The 17,500-nt window shown below is 44.1% G+C and overlaps 1 protein-coding gene across 1 annotated transcript in view; it reads left to right on the forward strand.

The window, feature by feature from the left end:
* The window catches only part of lamb3 (laminin subunit beta 3), a gene marked incomplete at its 5' end in the record, with an annotated part of 29,597 nt that extends 13,029 nt beyond the window's left edge, over positions 1-16,568 (forward strand). The window contains 20 exons of the mRNA XM_083660974.1: positions 433-547; positions 748-821; positions 1,407-1,595; positions 1,932-1,995; positions 2,097-2,290; positions 3,150-3,270; positions 4,347-4,535; positions 5,279-5,434; positions 6,373-6,566; positions 6,764-6,860; positions 7,272-7,638; positions 8,234-8,394; positions 9,237-9,448; positions 9,878-10,084; positions 10,197-10,341; positions 10,462-10,669; positions 11,095-11,236; positions 11,985-12,161; positions 14,294-14,456; positions 15,214-16,568. Of these exons, the coding sequence (XP_083517100.1) occupies positions 433-547; positions 748-821; positions 1,407-1,595; positions 1,932-1,995; positions 2,097-2,290; positions 3,150-3,270; positions 4,347-4,535; positions 5,279-5,434; positions 6,373-6,566; positions 6,764-6,860; positions 7,272-7,638; positions 8,234-8,394; positions 9,237-9,448; positions 9,878-10,084; positions 10,197-10,341; positions 10,462-10,669; positions 11,095-11,236; positions 11,985-12,161; positions 14,294-14,456; positions 15,214-15,353 (3,315 nt within the window). The 3' untranslated portion in view covers positions 15,354-16,568. The remainder of the gene's footprint in view (positions 1-432; positions 548-747; positions 822-1,406; positions 1,596-1,931; positions 1,996-2,096; positions 2,291-3,149; positions 3,271-4,346; positions 4,536-5,278; positions 5,435-6,372; positions 6,567-6,763; positions 6,861-7,271; positions 7,639-8,233; positions 8,395-9,236; positions 9,449-9,877; positions 10,085-10,196; positions 10,342-10,461; positions 10,670-11,094; positions 11,237-11,984; positions 12,162-14,293; positions 14,457-15,213) is intronic.
* Positions 16,569-17,500: the final 932 nt, after the last annotated feature.

The following is a 17,500-nucleotide window of genomic DNA, read 5'->3' on the forward strand; positions in this document are numbered from 1 at the left end:
TCCATACCGACAGCAGAAGTTTCCATACTGACACTAGAATTCTGGGGAAGAGTGTTGTGCAGAGCAATTTTTAACATCACTGTATAGTCAGCAGGCTTCCCATCTGAGCTGACCAGTGATCAGTCTTATCTACTGGGCATGACAGTCTGAGCTGACCAGTGATCAGGCTTATCTACTGGGCATGACAGTCTGAACTGACCAGTGATCAGGCTTATCTACTGGGCATGACAGTCTGAACTGACCAGTGATCAGGCTTATCTACTGGGCATGGCAGGGAGTCAAAAAGACTAATTTGGAAGTTGATGTTGGGTCCATATATCCGTTTAATGAAATCCACCTGACACACACACACACACACACACACACACACACACACACACAATTTTGCAATATCAAAAGTACATTGTTATTAATTTTACTTTTTTCTCCCAGCGGAGGATGAAGTGCTGTCCATGTGACTCCAGGAACCCGCACAGTCAGCTGGCCCACACTGTACAGGACGTCCTGTCTACTGCTGGCCCAGACAGATGGTGGCAGTCCCAGAAAGGTGGGCAAAGAAAGAAAGAAAGATTGCCAGGATGTTTATGATAAATCGATATAGGTACCTTCCCCATCCTGTCAATCTGTTTTTCTTAGTTATATTATATATATTAATATAATATACCGTGTATATATATATATTATGACCTACTCTACTTAATGTTAAATGTTATTGCCTAAATGTTATTCTGCTTGTCTGTCTTGTAGACAAAAATCCAGTCACTCTCCAGCTGGATCTCCATGATCTCTTCCAGCTTGACCACCTGGTGTTGAGCTTCAAGGTACAAGAAGGTGATCTGCTCTCACGGGTGGATCACATCAAGCATAATGAATCTCTTCACTCCCAAATAGATACTCTTATTCATATTTTATTCATAAATTTGACTAAATTTACATGTATGTGTATATATATACATGTATATACACACACACACACACACATAATATACTGTACTGTGTGTCTGTGTGTGTGTGTGTGTGTGTGTGTGTGTGTGTGTGTGTGCGTGCGTGTGTGTGTGTGTGTGTGTGTGTGTGTGCGTGCGTGCATGCTTGCGTGCGTCTGTGCATGTGTGTGTGTGTATGTATATATATATACACACACACTGATAGACACACACACATACACACACTTGGTAAATATTGTGGATTATTTATTTATTATTTCAAAATATGTTTATGTTTTGGACAATTGTTTCATGGTGTACACATTTTTTCTGTATGGTAAATGTTTACTGATGGGTTTATGCATTCAAATGGCACTTATTTCTTTTATTAATTTTCATCTAGATTTCTATTCATCCAATCTCAGATATGATTTTTGGATTTGGACCCAGAATGACCTCTCATCATGTGTGTTGCCTCTGCAGGGCCCTCGTCCTGATGCTCTCATTATAGAGAGGACGCTGGATAAAGGCATGACCTGGCAACCCGCCCTCTACATGGCTTCAGACTGCCAAACTGCCTTTCCTTGGGTTTCCACTATGATGCCTCGTACCCTGGATCAAACATACTGCTACACCTTACCCCCTACTGGAGCTCCATACATGGACCAGATAGTAAGGATAAAGGACCTGTTAAAGGACTTCATCTAGTCTAGTCCTTAATCTGATATGTTTTTAAGGTTCTATGGGTATCATTTTTAAACATCAACATATCATTGACCAAATTAACTGAACTGTGATACCTTGGTATCATTACCATGAACAAATAAAATCAATTGCTCTCACGTCAGTGGTATTGTTAGCATGAGTGTTTCTCCAAATCAAAACTACAGTCCCTGTTGATGTTAAAAATGTTACATGTAGCAGCTTTAATGTATGATACAGAAATTATAAATGGTCTTGACCAATAGCAGTTATACCCTTTCCACTGCTCACCTTTCTCTCCTTCAGGTCCAGTTCAGTCCATTGCGTCAGTATTCTTATGTTCCGGTTCCCAACGGCCAGAAGATTCAAGGTTAGTCACTTTTTTTCTCTATCTAAATGACTGTGCATCGCTGACGGATGCTTGACAGGAGCGCCCCGCCCCCCGCTGACTGACAGCTGTTTCGTCCACAGATCTGGCGGGACTAACGGGGCTGCGGGTGAGGCTGACCCATCTGGGCGAGGTGCCGCGCATGCCGGGCCAATCACGTCTCAGCAAGTTCTACGCCCTGAAGGAGATGAGGGTGATGGGAAGCTGCATGTGCCATGGACACGCCAACCGATGCCTGCCAGACACCTCCAGCAACCAACTGCCAAACAGCATACAGGTATATACTGATGTCACAATGTATATGACATCATCAGTGATGTCATCAGTGACATCATTATTGACCAAAATCATCTTATAATATTTTATTTTTCATTTTTTTATATCCAATAGAGACACACAAGAACAAAAAACAAAGACAAACAAGCTCAGTCACAGGAAAGGAAAAGAAAGAAAAAGCATACACATATCAACATTACAACATCATAGTGAGGTTGCTACCAGTCGCATAAGGTGCTTATGTGCTTCTAAGAGACGTTATATATAGAATTCCGTGTAAGGAGCCAATGAGAGATCAGCTGGGTGAGTTACCCGTCGCCGCTAACCTCGTCCAAGTAGGCCATAAATGGGTCCTAGATGGTAGAAAACGTTCTAAGTGAATTGGTCCTCAGGAACCTGAGTCTCTCCATACGTATAACTGAAACCATGTCTGACAGCCATAGCTGAAAAGAAGGTGGGGAGGGGGACTTCCACTCCCTTAGGATGAGTCTCTTGGTGACGGTCGTCGCCTGTGTCAGAGATTGCTGCACAGCCATAGGAAGAAACAGAGAAGATTCACCAAAATCATCTTATGACATCACTGATGATGTCATAAAGGCACGCGGCGAGCCCGCGCAGGGTTTCAATTATCGTCCAGTCATGGTTACAGAGAAATTCACTTCAGGGGAGAATTACAACCAGTGATTGATGGTGACCTGCAGTAGATCCATTATGTAACGCTGACAAAGGTTTTCTGAAAGTTTTCCAGAACCCCCATCGGCCTCCAAGAGTTGAATTTATTCTTTGTTTCTAGTGTTTTTTCTAGTTCAGGCACATCGGTTGTAAGGTGAACGATGCACGTTTCCTGTGTTTCCGTGTAGGTGAATCCTCAGTGTGAGTGCCAGCACAACACAGCAGGTGTGAACTGTGAGCGCTGTGCTGACCTCTTCAATGAGCTGCCCTGGAGTCCAGCTGAGGAAGGCAATACTCACACCTGCAAACGTAAGCTCTCACCCCTGTGTGTCATACATCCCTCCAAAGGCCTTTCACCATGTACACCATGTACACCATGTACACCATGTACACCATGTACACCATGTACACCATGTACAGTACTGCAGCTGTTTTGTACATTAGGGTTTGATCAGTAAAGCTTTTCCACATTGATAGTTTAGGATTGAAGTTGCCGATTTTACCTGATTTTGTGCTGACATTCAAAATCTTTGAATTCAATCGTAGTCTCAGCCGTCTACTGGCAGAATTCACTGACTCCTCCCTTTATATTGACCATACATTTCCATACATGTCAACTCTCTCAACTGATTGTTTGTGTTCTTAAATATTATGTAGTTTTTGATACTGAGGGTTTTGTCCTGTCATATCTCATAAACAATTGAAAACGGCTTTGGCTTCAAAGCGGGGAAACAGCGCCCTCTCTGTTGCTATTTGTGGAAAGCCGGAATGACACAGCGGAAGAACAGAAAAGACAGGCTCGGACAAGACCAAAACAAAACTCAGTATTGAAAACTAAGCAATATTTAAGAAAACAAACAGCCCGTTGTGACAGACAGCAACCATGGTTTTATGACTGGTACAGTTTTTTCCCACAGCGCCGGGTCAGGAGGTGGAAAAGTCAGGACACTAAGTCAGTCACTCGTGGACGTTTAGTGAGACTAGGGAATAAGGGCCGGAGGTGGTAGAGAGTCAGGGTTCGAGAGGTGGGTTGGGGGAGTGACTAGGAGGATAGGGGTGGAGTGGGAAAGGAGGGGGTGGGGTGGGGATCTAAGGAAAAGGGGCTGTGGCTAGGGATATGAAGGTGGTAGAGTCTGCATTCGAGGGGTGGGTAGGGGGATGTGGGTGGTGGGAGTTCTCTCTTGAGGCAAACTATTTACAGAAAATCCCCCAAAAAGTATTCAGCGTTTCCCACAAAGTTCTATTCTTCTAAGTGCGTCATCATTTTTAGACCATCATGGGTCGCTGGAACTGTCCACTGAAACCCAACCCCGCTTGGGGTCAGCAGTACTTGTGTGCACTAAGCATTCTCCCCCCCCCCCCCCCCCCCCCCCCGCCCCCTACAGGCTGTGAGTGTAACAACCACGCCCAGCGCTGTCGTTTTGACCAGGCGGTGTACGAGGCCAGTGGGCGGAGGAGCGGAGGTGTGTGTGAGGAGTGCCTGCACCACACCGCAGGGCCAAAGTGTGACCAGTGTGCCCCAGGCTACCACCCCAACCCCCGCAGCCGAATGGACCGTCCCGATGCCTGCACACGTAAGTAGTCAAGGACCCTTCACGGAAATGAAAAACTGTCAAAAAAGGGGGTTAAGAACCCGAACAACTGTCTGGCAACTGTCTTTACTATACAATTACTATACAATTCGATGCCAAAATTTTGTGCGATGAATAAAATCACTGAGATGAAAGCACTCTTCACCAGAGAAGCCTTGGATCCCCTTAAACCCATTGATACCTGATGCAAAGCGGAAATATTTTCGGGTGGCAATTTTTTCGAAGCAGAATTTTTTTCGGGTGGCCATATTTTCAAAGCGGAAAATTGTTTCGGGTCACGCGGTTCGCGGTCTTAAAGGGATACACACACAAATGAGGGATATACATGCAAATGCTGCATCAGGTATCAATGGGTTAAGGAGGTCACTGGAGGTCCCTCACTTTGGGAGCCACTGCCCTCTGCATTCAAAGCCTACACAATGCAAGCCTTTCTGTTCATTATCGTGCAGAATAATCGTTCTTACCAGAGCTTTAGCCTCAGCTATGTGCTCTGGTTAAGGTCCACGTGAGGTCAGGGGACCACCAGGGGGTCCTTGAGTGCATTCCAGCAAATTGCTAAAATGTTAAACTCCACCATTATTACATTTACAAAAAGTGATGTTATGTAGAAGAATGACTGCTTGGATCATAGTCTCACTGTTATCTCTCTACCTGGCCTCTTATCTCTGATGACCCTTCTCTTCATAACAAAGTAGCTGAGGCTTGCGTTGTCTTCTCGCTGCCAGGCTGCGTGTGCAGTGCTGAGGGGACCGTGGACGGGGTCCAGTGTGACGACAGCACCGGCTCGTGTCAGTGCAAAGCCAACGTAGAGGGTCCACGCTGTGACCGCTGCAAGAGCGGCTACTACGACCTGAGCGCCTCCAACCACCAGGGCTGCAGCAGTGAGTCGCCTCACACACTTTAGCTTTCTCTAAACACTGCGTCTATTCAGGTCTATTATAACACATCACTTTGACGCTCAGGCTCACAGTTTGCTTGGAAAAAGGGATTCATTCCATGCTGCTAAATGTTGAATCATAAGTACAACTAATACTCAAGGTATTTAGGTTAATTAGCCCTACAGTTATAGGAGCGGAGTGTGTTGTGTGTGCGTGTGTGTGTGTGTGTGTGTGTGTGTGTGTGTGTGTGCGTGTGTGTGTGTGTGTGTGTGTGTGTGTGTGTGTGCGTGCATATTCATCTATTTGATGTTTTTATTTATTTTATGTTCTCCTATACAATAGTTATATTGTAGCATTTATTTTCTGTAATATGTAGCGCTGTGTGGCTAAGTGTCCTTCTTAGACTGCCTTGCATTTGCACTTATCGGCCATGGCCTCTAATGCACTTTAAACTACACTGGCACTTTTGAACTGAACTGCTACTTTGTACTACGTCGTGGTCTATTGTGTCTCCATTTTGTTTTTATGGTTTTATGGTCTTTTTTATGGTTTTTATGGTTTTACGCTCTATTTGTGTCTGCACTTTGTTTTCATGTTTTTATCTCGAGTCTTGTGTGATTTTATGACTGTTTTGTTTTTGCTCTGCTGCAACCCAAAGTGCCCTTCTGGGACATATGAATAAACTTGAACTTGAACTTGAACTTGAACTTGAACTTGAACTTGATATCGATTGAAGCTGCCGATATTCTGGTAATAGTTTAAATTCAGTATCTTTAAATTTGATAATTTTTCAGGCAAAAAAATCTATTCAATGATTCCCCCATGTTGTCCCACCATAGGACACTAAAAACTCTCTCTCTCTCTCTCTCTCTCTCTCTCTATCTATATATCTATCTATCTGTCTGTCTCTCTCTCTCGCCCATGCTAACCCTCCTCTCCAGAGTGTTCCTGTTCTCCAGACGGTTCTGGCTCCAGTGTGTGTGACCCGGTGAGCGGCCAGTGCCCCTGCCGGCCCCACTCGCACGGCCTGACCTGTGAGCAGTGTGCCCGAGGCTACTGGAAGCCATCCTGGGCAAGAGGCTGTGAACCGTGTGGCTGTGATGCCACCAACTCACGCAGTGATACCTGTGACCAGGTGTGTGCTAGTACTATTACTGCTACTATTACTACTACTACTACTACTACTTCTAACTACTTACCCTACTCCTACTACCATTAGTGCTAGTACTACTACCTCTACTGCTGTTACTACTGGGGGTGGGAGGTGCTGTTAAATGTTATGTGTCCTTACTGGTGATGAAAGTCAAACTCTTTGCTGTCCCTCCTCTCCAGGGGACCGGTCAGTGTCAGTGCAGAACCGGTTTTGGAGGCAGAACCTGTACTGAGTGCCCAGATAACACATATGGAGACCCTCTGGTACGCTGTCGATGTAAGTCACCCGTTTTTCATTGGTCACATTACTGTTGAGATGCCAATCCCTGAATGCGTACGGTTGCCATGAAAACATATGAAGAAATAACTAAATGTAAGCATCAGTCCAGACAGCAGTTTGTTATGCTAGCTAGGTTTTCCAAGCAAGGAACTCAGATGCCAATATCCTTCTCCATGACCCCAAACGAGCCACACTGCAGTTCTCCTGTTAGAGCCTGTGACATCGCTGTCACTTGGCCAAACGAGTAAACGCTTTAGAATCTTAATAAACCTCTCAGAACATGCTGGGTGTGTGAAAACGATTCTCAGAGACTTCTTTTCTTGTTCAACTGAGAAACCACAATTGTTTGACATAAATAACAAAGACTTGTATGGTCTTTCTGCTCCACTCTCCATGCTTCCTCTGCAGCGTGTGAGTGTGATTCTGAAGGGACCCTTCCACAGAGCTGCAACAAGAAGACCGGAGCGTGTGTGTGTCGGCCGGGCGTCACCGGAGCTCTCTGCAACGCCTGCAGCCGAGGACACTGCGACTCCTTCCCCGCCTGTGAGATGTGCCCCTCCTGCTTCTTCAGCCTGGACGCACAGCGACAGAACCTCAGCCTGGGCCTGGAGAGACTCTCCCTCAGCCTCCCTACCGGGGCCGGGGCCCCCGGAGAATACGGCCCCCGCATCCGCGCCCTGGAGGCCAGGCTGACCCACATCCGGGACTCCATCTCCCTTCCGCCCAACTCTGCCAGGCAGATGAATGATGCTCTCTCCCAGCTGAGCAGGCTCAGGTGAGGGAGTGCTGAGATGTTCAGGATGCTCTCTCCCAGCAGCTTGGCATTACCTGCGTTTCCATCCCAGTGCGTTTATGCAAATAGTGACGTGTCTCATAACTAACCAAAGAGATGGTGTGCTCATTAACCTCACTTGAAGCAGAAAGAGAGAATAATATGAGTGAAAAATAGCAAGTGGAAGTTCTTGGTTCAGGCCCATTGAGCAGCAATTGAGAAGTGGCTTTGGATGCTCTGAAATGCACAACCATGACCTCCCAGAAAGGCAGGCGCTGTCTCTGCCATGTAGAACATCCAATGTGCACCAGATGCGTTGCGGCTGCGTTGCCGGTCCGGTAAAACTACCGGATCAGACTCTCGCCCGTGTTACGGTACGGAAAAATGACGCACCTGTACTATTTTTGTTGGATCCCGCATACGTCTGACAGATTACATGAGTGTGGGTCTGTTCCGGAGCTGGTGGACATTAGCCCTAAGTCTCTATAGTTTTTTTGGTGACATTTCAGTTTGTTTAAAATTCCTTTTAAATTTGAATGGAAAGACAGCTACTGCCCCGTTGCACGAGCATTTACACCTCTCTGATGTTGTTCTCCAGGGACCATATGGAGCAGGTGAACGGTGATCTTTTCCCCCTGGAGACAGTGCCTGGTCTGGGCTCACAGCTGGACAAGCTCCAGGCTCTGTTGGATGGGCTGCGTCTGAAGTACAACGCCAAGAATGATTCCCTGACCAAATCCGGCGGAACCAACTACACAGGTTAGAGACGAGGAGAAACCAAAACACTGTTCCGTTACAGTCAAAGATGAGTTAACTCACACGGGCATTTTGGGCCACCAAAGTGTGACTGTAATGAGTATGGCTCAGAGTGATGATGGCTGTAATAATCAGTGATACCGTGGCTACCGCGATAGAATTAAAGATAGGTTCCATTTAGTATTTTTAAAATACTTTTTTTTTTTTTTTTTTAATACTTTTAAAACGGTACCGGTGCCTAAACAATGCCTCAACCGGTACTTTTTAAATTTTAAAGCGGATTTAAAGCCGATTTCTTTGTATTTAAAGATACTGTAAAGAGGATTTCAAATGATAATGTTACAGTATGTGTTATGTCCTAGAATGTTAGTGAAGGTGCATGCAGCGCCAGTTTCGGAGCATGGATATTTCACTCAGCAGCTCAGGCATGGCGGGTTTCGGTGGCGGATTTCGGTACTAAACTCTGTCAGTGTGCTTACTTCTTTGACAGGTGTTTTGATATGGTCAAAGTCAAAGTCAAAGTAAAAGTAAATTTTATTGTCCATCACTACCATATGTACAAGACATACAGAGCATCGAAATTCCGTATCTCACGATCCACGGTGCACTCAATATACAGATAGGAGACAACACATGACATAAAATACGAAGATAAAATAGATAAAAAAAACATACAATAAAATACTAAAATACTACCGTAGGGATCATAATAAGGTCACTGTAATCACTGTAATAAAAGTCAGATAGTGCAAATAGTGATGGCAGAAAAGTGCAATAAAATGAACAAAGCGACATAGTAGTCATAACATAGTCATGCAAATCTTTTTTTTTTAAATCTCTTTCAGGACCATTTTCTGCCATCAAGACTGCCTATGATCAGTCTACAGATGCAGCCAAGAGTGTGGAGGCCAGCAGCAAGACAGTGAACCAGTCAGCGGCTGTCAGAGAAGACACTTTGGACCTTCAGAACAAAGTCCAGCCAGCCAACACCAGAGACCTGGAGAAACTGAACCAGCATTTGCTCTCCAGACCTGACCTCACCCCCACTGCCAAACAGGTACCGTCCAGGCCTACCTGACATCTCATCTAACCAGAAGATGGGTTATGATGATGTGTTTGGCTTGGTGCACCTTTACTCCACTCCATGACAGATGATGACACCAACATACAGTCTAGAAACATCATGTCTTGTAGAAACATCATGTCTTGTAGAAACATCATGTCTTGTAGAAACATCATGTCTTGTAGAAACATCATGTCTTGTAGAAACATCATGTCTTGTAGAGTCCACACATCATTTCTCATGACAATAAATTGCACAATCGCAGGTCTGGCTTGCATTTTAAATGCATCCATTAAAGGGGCACTAAGAAACGTATTACCTCTATCAACCTCTACTGGCAACCAGTAGGAACTGCAGCAACATCAGCTGCCTCCTTCACAAGTCTCCAGTACCAGTCATAATAATATGACCCTGGGTTTTCAGGTATGTGGCATTGTTCGCTCAACCCCCTGCACCCCTCTCCAATGTGAGGGTGGTGAGTTGTGTCCAGCGGAGAAAGTGCCAACTTGTGGTCGTGGGGAGAACTGCGTAGGCGCCCTGCCTCTGAGCAACAGGGCACTGGACGATGCCAACGAGGTGAAGGATAGACTGAGCACGCTCAGTGGGAAGATCACACAGGCTGCCGAGCAGGTAAACTCATATTTAAACGCTGTGACAATGCTGCGTTTTCTCCATTCTCAAGTTTCTCAAGCCATGTTTTCCATTCTAAAACAATGTCATGGTTGGGTCATTCTTATTTCAGCTCCAGCAAACACAGGAGACAACCAATCAGGTGAGAATGTCCGCAGAGACGCTGTCCAATCAGATGAAGAAAGCCAGAGATGACCTGGAAGCCGATCTGAAGCAGGCACGTGATGTCGTCAAAGACCTCAAAGACTTCCTGAACAGTAAGGAGCCTAATAGTTAAAATAGATAGATGGATGGGTGGTCAAATGGGTGTAGTATACATGGAAGGTGGGTCAGGGCTAGCTAGGATACAGTGTAAATACACATTTCCCTCTATCCAGGCCCTTCCTCCCAACTCACCGACATCAAGGAACTGTGCGACTGGATCCTGAAAGCCAAACTGCCCCTCAGCCTGGCTGCTCTGAAGAGGAAGTTGGAGGAGCTGAAGGAGCTGGCTGCTGGTCTACCAGATAGCACGGCTGTGCTGAAGGAGGCGGGGCCACAGCTGGACACCGCCAGGAAACTGCTAGCACAAGCCCAGGATGCCAGGTACCCAGCTAGCAAGCGTTAGGGTTAGCTAACCCTTTGGTACCCATAAACAGGATCATCAGGATACCACTGGATTGAGGGTGGATTTAGACACACGAAGGACTTTATGACCAGACTGTGACTCACGTCATTTGGTCCAAGTTTCAAGCAAATATAAAATGAACACAAACTAACACAAAGTCATTCAAGTCTCAAGTCAAGTCAAGCCACGAGTCCTTAACTTCCAAGTCCAAGTCGAGTCTCAAATCATTTATTTTCTGTCAAGTCAAGTTGCATCAAAACAGTGACTGAGTCGACTCGAGTCCAAGTCACAATGACTCAAGTCCACATCTCTGGTTTTAACTCTTCACTTTGTTGTGTGTCTTCACAGTGATGGTGACGTAAGCACCAGTGTAAAATATTTTTCTCCACTTCCACTTTGACAGGGACGCGGCGCTGGGAGTAAAGGCTGACGTAGACGGGCTGCTGCAGGGATTCGCCTCGGTGGAGGACTCCCTCGCTGTCCTGGAGGGGAAGGTGCAGGACAGCATGGATCTCACAGACAAGCTGAATAAAAACCTGGCTAAGGTAGGCACGGAGATGGAGAGGAGATAGAGGCTTGTTCTAAAAACCTGGCGAACCTGGCTTTCTCTACAAGCCGTTTGCAACCCACCTCCACCCCCAGCTCCTCCTTTCATGCTGTCTGACTTGAACAATTGCATTTCTGTTGTCATTGTTGCTGCTCTGTTCTGTACCTGGGGGTCTTTGCTGCTGCTCTTCCTGCCTCAGGCATGTAACACATGGAAGGGCAGGAGGCTCCCAGAAGCTGCTGTTGCTCTCCGCCAAATGTAAATATTGCATATGATAGCTAATAAAGTTTAGTTTTGACGATAGTGGTCCTGACAGAATTTATATATTTTGTGCAAGAATAGAAACAAGTTCTTTTTTTTTTACACTAATCGCTATTAAATAGGCTACGTTCCGCTGTCTGCATGTGTGTCTCCCGCCATCTGTGAATTCTTCTTTCATGCGAGTGCAAGTTACACAGTGGAAGCAAGTGAGAAAGCATGAAAGCATCATGTCAATATGCAGGAAGATATTAAACATGTCAGTGTTGTAACAGTAATGAACCTTGATCCGTGTTGGGTCGTTGTCTTGCAGTGAACCTCAGGGCTTCCCGTTGATTCTCGCCGGCACAAGAACGCATATATTACAATTCCTGTTTCGTGAACTCTGCTCCTCACTCTCTCCACTCTTTCATCTACATCCTTCCCTCCCTCACGGTTCCTCTCCTTGTTTCTGTCTTCCCTGCCTCCCTCCTCCTCCCTTCATTCAGGCCAAGACCCAGCTGAGGCCAGCAGAGAAGGCTGTAGGGGACGTATCAGCACTGACCACCGGGATGAAAGGCCAACTGGCCCACCTCAAAGACCTGCTGCAGACTGGAGGCCAGCTAGCCCAGGATGCCACAGGAAATGCTGGCAAAGCCGAGGAAGAAGCTGCTGCTGCAGCAAAGGTGAGAGACCTACCTGCCTGCAAATACACAATGCTCCTTTTGTTTTAAGATTACAATTAGGATTAGTTTAGGGTAAGGGTTCAAGTTCATTTCATGTCATGTTTATTTGAATAGGGACAGATACACATATACATATACATGTACATGTACATAGTCTGATGTCATATCATAACTATAGCCTAAGCTAATTTGCTATGTTTGTCCCTCGATGTTATTAAATGCAAATATACAATAAAATATACAGTAAACAGAAATAGAGAAGACACACAGATGGATATTATCAACATAGAACAGTGAGTTTACACACACAGGTATGTAAAGCCCTCACAAGTGTAGTAATACAAGGATATGTGTGTGCGTGCGTGCGTGCGGTGTGTGTGTGTGTCTGTGTGTGTGTGTGTGTGTGTGTGTGTGTGTGTGTGTGTGTGTGTGTGTGTGTGTGTGTGTGCGCGTGCGTGTGTGTGCATGTGCGTGTGTGTGTGTGTGTGTGTGTGTGTGTGTGTGTGTGTGTGCGTGCGTGCGTGCGTGCGTGTGTTTAATTGTTTAATTGTTTATTGTGGATCCCCATTAGTCTACACCAAAGGTGAGACTACTCTTCCTGGGGTCCAAACATGTAAAATACAAACATAAAAGTCCAAAAGTATTGGAGTAAAAACAATACAACAAAAATAAATAAAAACAAACAAAAAACAAGTGAGTCAAGGCTCACTCAATATATTCTGAGCATCAGCAAAAACACTTATCCTGACCTTATTTTTACCATACTCACAAGAAACCATCATAATTGAAATACTTGATTACAATATATAATACATAATACATACCGTAATACAAATTCCTTACATGTTGCACAATTAACAAATCAATTCAATTCATTTATTGAAGAAAGAGTTTAGCAGAGACAGGTCTGAAATGCACTCTTCTTAACAACAAAGATAAAAAATGGACAAAGTGTACATACTGTAGGCTGAAAACTAAACAAGGATAAACAATTTAACTAAGTAAGTGATTCACATATCAAGCCTCAACATGGAGATGGTGACGGTCAGACAGTTTTCACTTCTTGATCATTATAGAGTCTGACTGCAGTGTGCAGGAAGGACTGCTGGAGGCGCTCAGTAAATCAGTAAATCAAAGACCAAAATCTATCTTATTATTCATAACTGCAATTTTTTACTTTTTTTTAAACATAAATTTGTTCCTTACCATAGTTATATTTCTCTGTATTTTATTCCAGTAAGCAACTGCTCTATACATTACCGTCTTTTTCAGTGCATATGTTTTTGGTAGAGGTAGAGTAAACCGTGAATCTAATGCTTGCCTTGTGGTATATCCATGTCTAGACTTAGTTGGGTCCAGTTGTGCGTACAAGCCCTCTGGTTTCTCAGTATTCCAGATATTAAATAAAACAGTTACAAGGCTACATGCTATCCTTCGTTCCACTGTCATCCAGGACAGAGCGGCATGCATCCCCCCGACACCACTCCTCACAGAGCAGCGTAGAGCGAGGCGTGCCGCCCTGTTCTGAGCGAGCTGGAGTCTGTTCAGGTCAAGCTTAGAGACATTGGACCATATGGCTGGACAGTAGTCCAAGCGTGATAAGACCAAAGATTGTAGTACAAGCTTCACTGTACTATTACTGTACTGTACTGTACTTTTCACCCTTGCTTTCAACCCATGAACTCCTTCCTCTCTCACCTTTTATTTATTTTATTCTCTATTCTTAAATTATTGTATTGTATTGTTTTGTATTGTGAAGCGTCTTTGAGCACTTGGAAAAGCGCTATATAAATCCGATGTATTATTATTAGTCAACAGATTTCTACACCTTCTGATCATTGAGGTACAACAGCTCATTTTAGACACCATGTTGTTGATGTGTTTCGACCAAGAAAGTGTTTCTTGAATTACCACACCCAACAGCTTGGCCTCTCTGACCTGTTCGATATCTACACAGTTGAGAACGAGATTTAGTTTTGGATTTGATCTAGATGCATATTTGGAGACTATCATTATACTTTCAGTTTTTGTAACATTTAATTTTAATTTATTTTCACTTACCCAGTGGGAAACAAGCATCAATTCATCTTGCAGCAGCCTATTAACAGACTCTGATTTCATTTTGTGTGTAGGACCTGCTGGCTTTAGAGAAGCAGTTGGAGCGTGTCCGGACAGCAGAGGGCAACAGTGGACGCGGAGACGTTGCAGGGGGGGTGGGTGAGCGCCTGAAGAACCTGAAGCAGAGTGCCGACACTCTGGTCAGAAACACAACAGACATCATGAAGGCTCTGGCAGGTAATACAAACAGCATGGCCACCAAAACACACACCTATAGCTGGTATATGTATCACACACCTGTATTAGTTTCCAAAGACCCTACTACTTCCAAAGATCTCTCACTCCTGATATATTTCATGTCTTAAGAAATTAAGAAAGGGGACGTCCAGGTCGTCGTGCAGCAGTAGATTCCCTGCCTACCAACATGAGGGTCGTAGGTTCAAGCCCCTACAGTATGTTACCTCCGGCTTGGTAGGGCGTCCATACAAGCACAATTGGCCGTGTCTGTGGGTGGGAAGTCGGATTACTGTATGGTTATGTGTGCTTGTCGCTGCACTAGTGCCTCCTCTGGTCGGTCCGGGTGCCTGTTCGGTGGGAGGGGAACTAGGGGGAATAACGTGATCCTCCCATTTGCTACGTCCTGCCTGTGAAACACCTCGCTGTCAGGTGAAAAAAGCGGCTGGTAACTGCACATGCAGATCAGCAGAGGGGGTGGAGCAACAAGGGAGAAAATGTGTGGGGGGGGGGGGGGTCAAAAGAACTCTATTCTTGTGTCAGGGGGGGAAAGTCTCTGAAACAGCAGACCATCATACATTTAGACCATGGGATGATGAGACAATAAAACTCCATGTCTCCATATTGATTATCTGTCGTCGTCATCGCTGAGGTGGAAAACATAATATGTATCGGCAAACAAATCTGAATATCTTTAGGACTAGCTGCACTGCTGTATTTAAGTCCTTTCTCTCTGCTCTCCCTCCCTTTCTTTTTCCAGGTAAAGCAGATTCTCTGAGGAAGCTTCAGGACCAGGTCATGAAGAAGTCAGGGATGCTTGAAGGACTCGATGAGAAGGTCAAGCGACTTCTGGAAGAGCTTCGTGTCAAAGCCGACACCCTCTCCTCCTGCCAGGGCTGAGAAAACATCTTCACACTAGGTCACCTTTATCCAATTCTATTTTTCCTGTAAAGCACTTTGAGCGACTGTCCGTGTATCAAAGCTGCTCTATTCATAGTATTCTGTTACATCATCACACGGCCATCTTGGTAGGACAATACCAGGTTATTGGAACCAATTAACAAGTGATTACGATCAAATGACAAAACACAGCCAATGAGCTGTGTGTATTGTAAAGCACCATATTTGTACGAAATGCATGTGACATGGGAATACTATGAATAGATCAAATTCATTATCATTATCCATCACTAGATGGCACTCTGTAGCGGCCTTCTATAGCATGGGGGGTTTTCAATGCATTCAGCTGTCAACAACACTCTTCGCTTGTGATACTAGGGGACAAATCCACCCAAAAAACAGCTACTGGCAATGTACCTTGCATTTGTTGTTTGGTATATGGAGTTTCATAGCAGAATATTTTTCAGCTGTATCAATTATTTAATTAATTAGTAAATGTTCTTTCTAGTTAGCATAGAACATTAGCAACTGTGAGTGCAATTTTACATAAAAATTTATATATTAAACCCGAGGTTTTCAAAGTGGGAGGCGGGCCTCCCCAGGGGGGCTCAGTGAATGGAAGTGAAAAAATATTAGGCCTACATTATTAAATTAGTAATCAAAAGGAGATCAATTGCCTAAATGTGTGTGATTTGGTAAAATATATAGTTCAGAGATACAGTCGTTTTGGGGAATTTGACTGTCAGAGTCAGAAACTAATAAATGGCTTCAGACAGGCCTAGTTTATGTATTTTGGTTTAGTCTGAAGTGTCAAACAGCCATTTCAGGCTGACTTGGCTCAATTGTTGAGTGTCTAAATGGGATCAAATAACATTATCATCATAGGAATTGAGCGAGGGGGGGCCCCTTTTTGCAAGCTTTGTCTGGGGGGAGGCTCAGAGTCTCAGACTTTGAAACCCCCTGTATTAAACCATTTACCATATGAGTGTTTTGACACATTTCATGTCATATAAAATATAAAATCAGACACTCAGAGGCCCATTCATTCCATTGCATCCGATCTAGCAGGAGGCCGGAATATCCGACTTGCTGACATCTCTGGAACGCAGCGTCAGATCCAACATCAGCTTCTATCACACTTTGCTGTGAACATTGGCTACCAATGCACTTTTTAGGCATTAGAAGGAGGGGAAATGTTACATTATTTATTTTCTGTTTTGCACCAATGGTCATGTAGGATCTAAAATATTGTGTTGAAGATTTAAATAAATGATGGTTAATAATACTTGGATTTGTGTGTTTTTTAAAGCTATATGGAAGTGGGAAAACTTGTGGTGGTGGGGGGCAGCTATTCATGCTTATTCAACACATAGACAAAGTAAGAGTAGTTACATGAATATTTATTGAGAAAAATAAAAGAAGACGCTATATGTGTCTCTACAGTTGTACAGACATGTACAGGATATTCAACACTCATGTAATATAACTAGTGTTTACAGCATATTTGCACCAGCTTTTGGCATAAAGGTGGCACATGTAAATCGACACTAACCCTTTACTTCAAGTGGTTTTCTAGAGCCATATGAGTACATGCAGCATGTATAATATGTTGCTCCATGAGTTCAGTTGTTCAAAATGAGGGCAACTTATTTACACACCATCACACAAAATGGTCAACATCCTGTGTCCTGTGCTGATGATGACTCCACCCCAAAGTAAAGTGCCAGTTTAATCTCTTTCTCCGCTCCTCTCCTTTCAAAATGTGCATTTTGACTTGGAAAAGTGTTAAGGAACAAACAATGATATTTGTCAAAGTATCTGTCAGCAACTCCTTCAGTTGAAATTACAAAAAGAAAATATAAAAACAGAAAATACAGAGCATAAAAAAATACATGACTCTGAAACGTCCGCGCGGCTCAAACTGATGAGATAACAGATTGAAATCCAACTTCTTGAATTGCTTGAATACTTCAATGGAACACACACCCGTGCCAGTTAAATGGAATTCAAAGCCAGCAAAATTCACATTAATAGCATTTGTGTGTGGTATGTCATCTAAAAACATTTCAAATAAATTCACAGCGTTCAATATTATTCAGTAATAATATATATAAATATAGTAAATAGTTCTGAGAAAATACATGTTT

Source organism: Poromitra crassiceps, assembly GCF_964638095.1.
Source record: "Poromitra crassiceps genome assembly, chromosome: 25".
Taxonomy (NCBI): Eukaryota; Metazoa; Chordata; class Actinopteri; order Beryciformes; family Melamphaidae; genus Poromitra; species Poromitra crassiceps.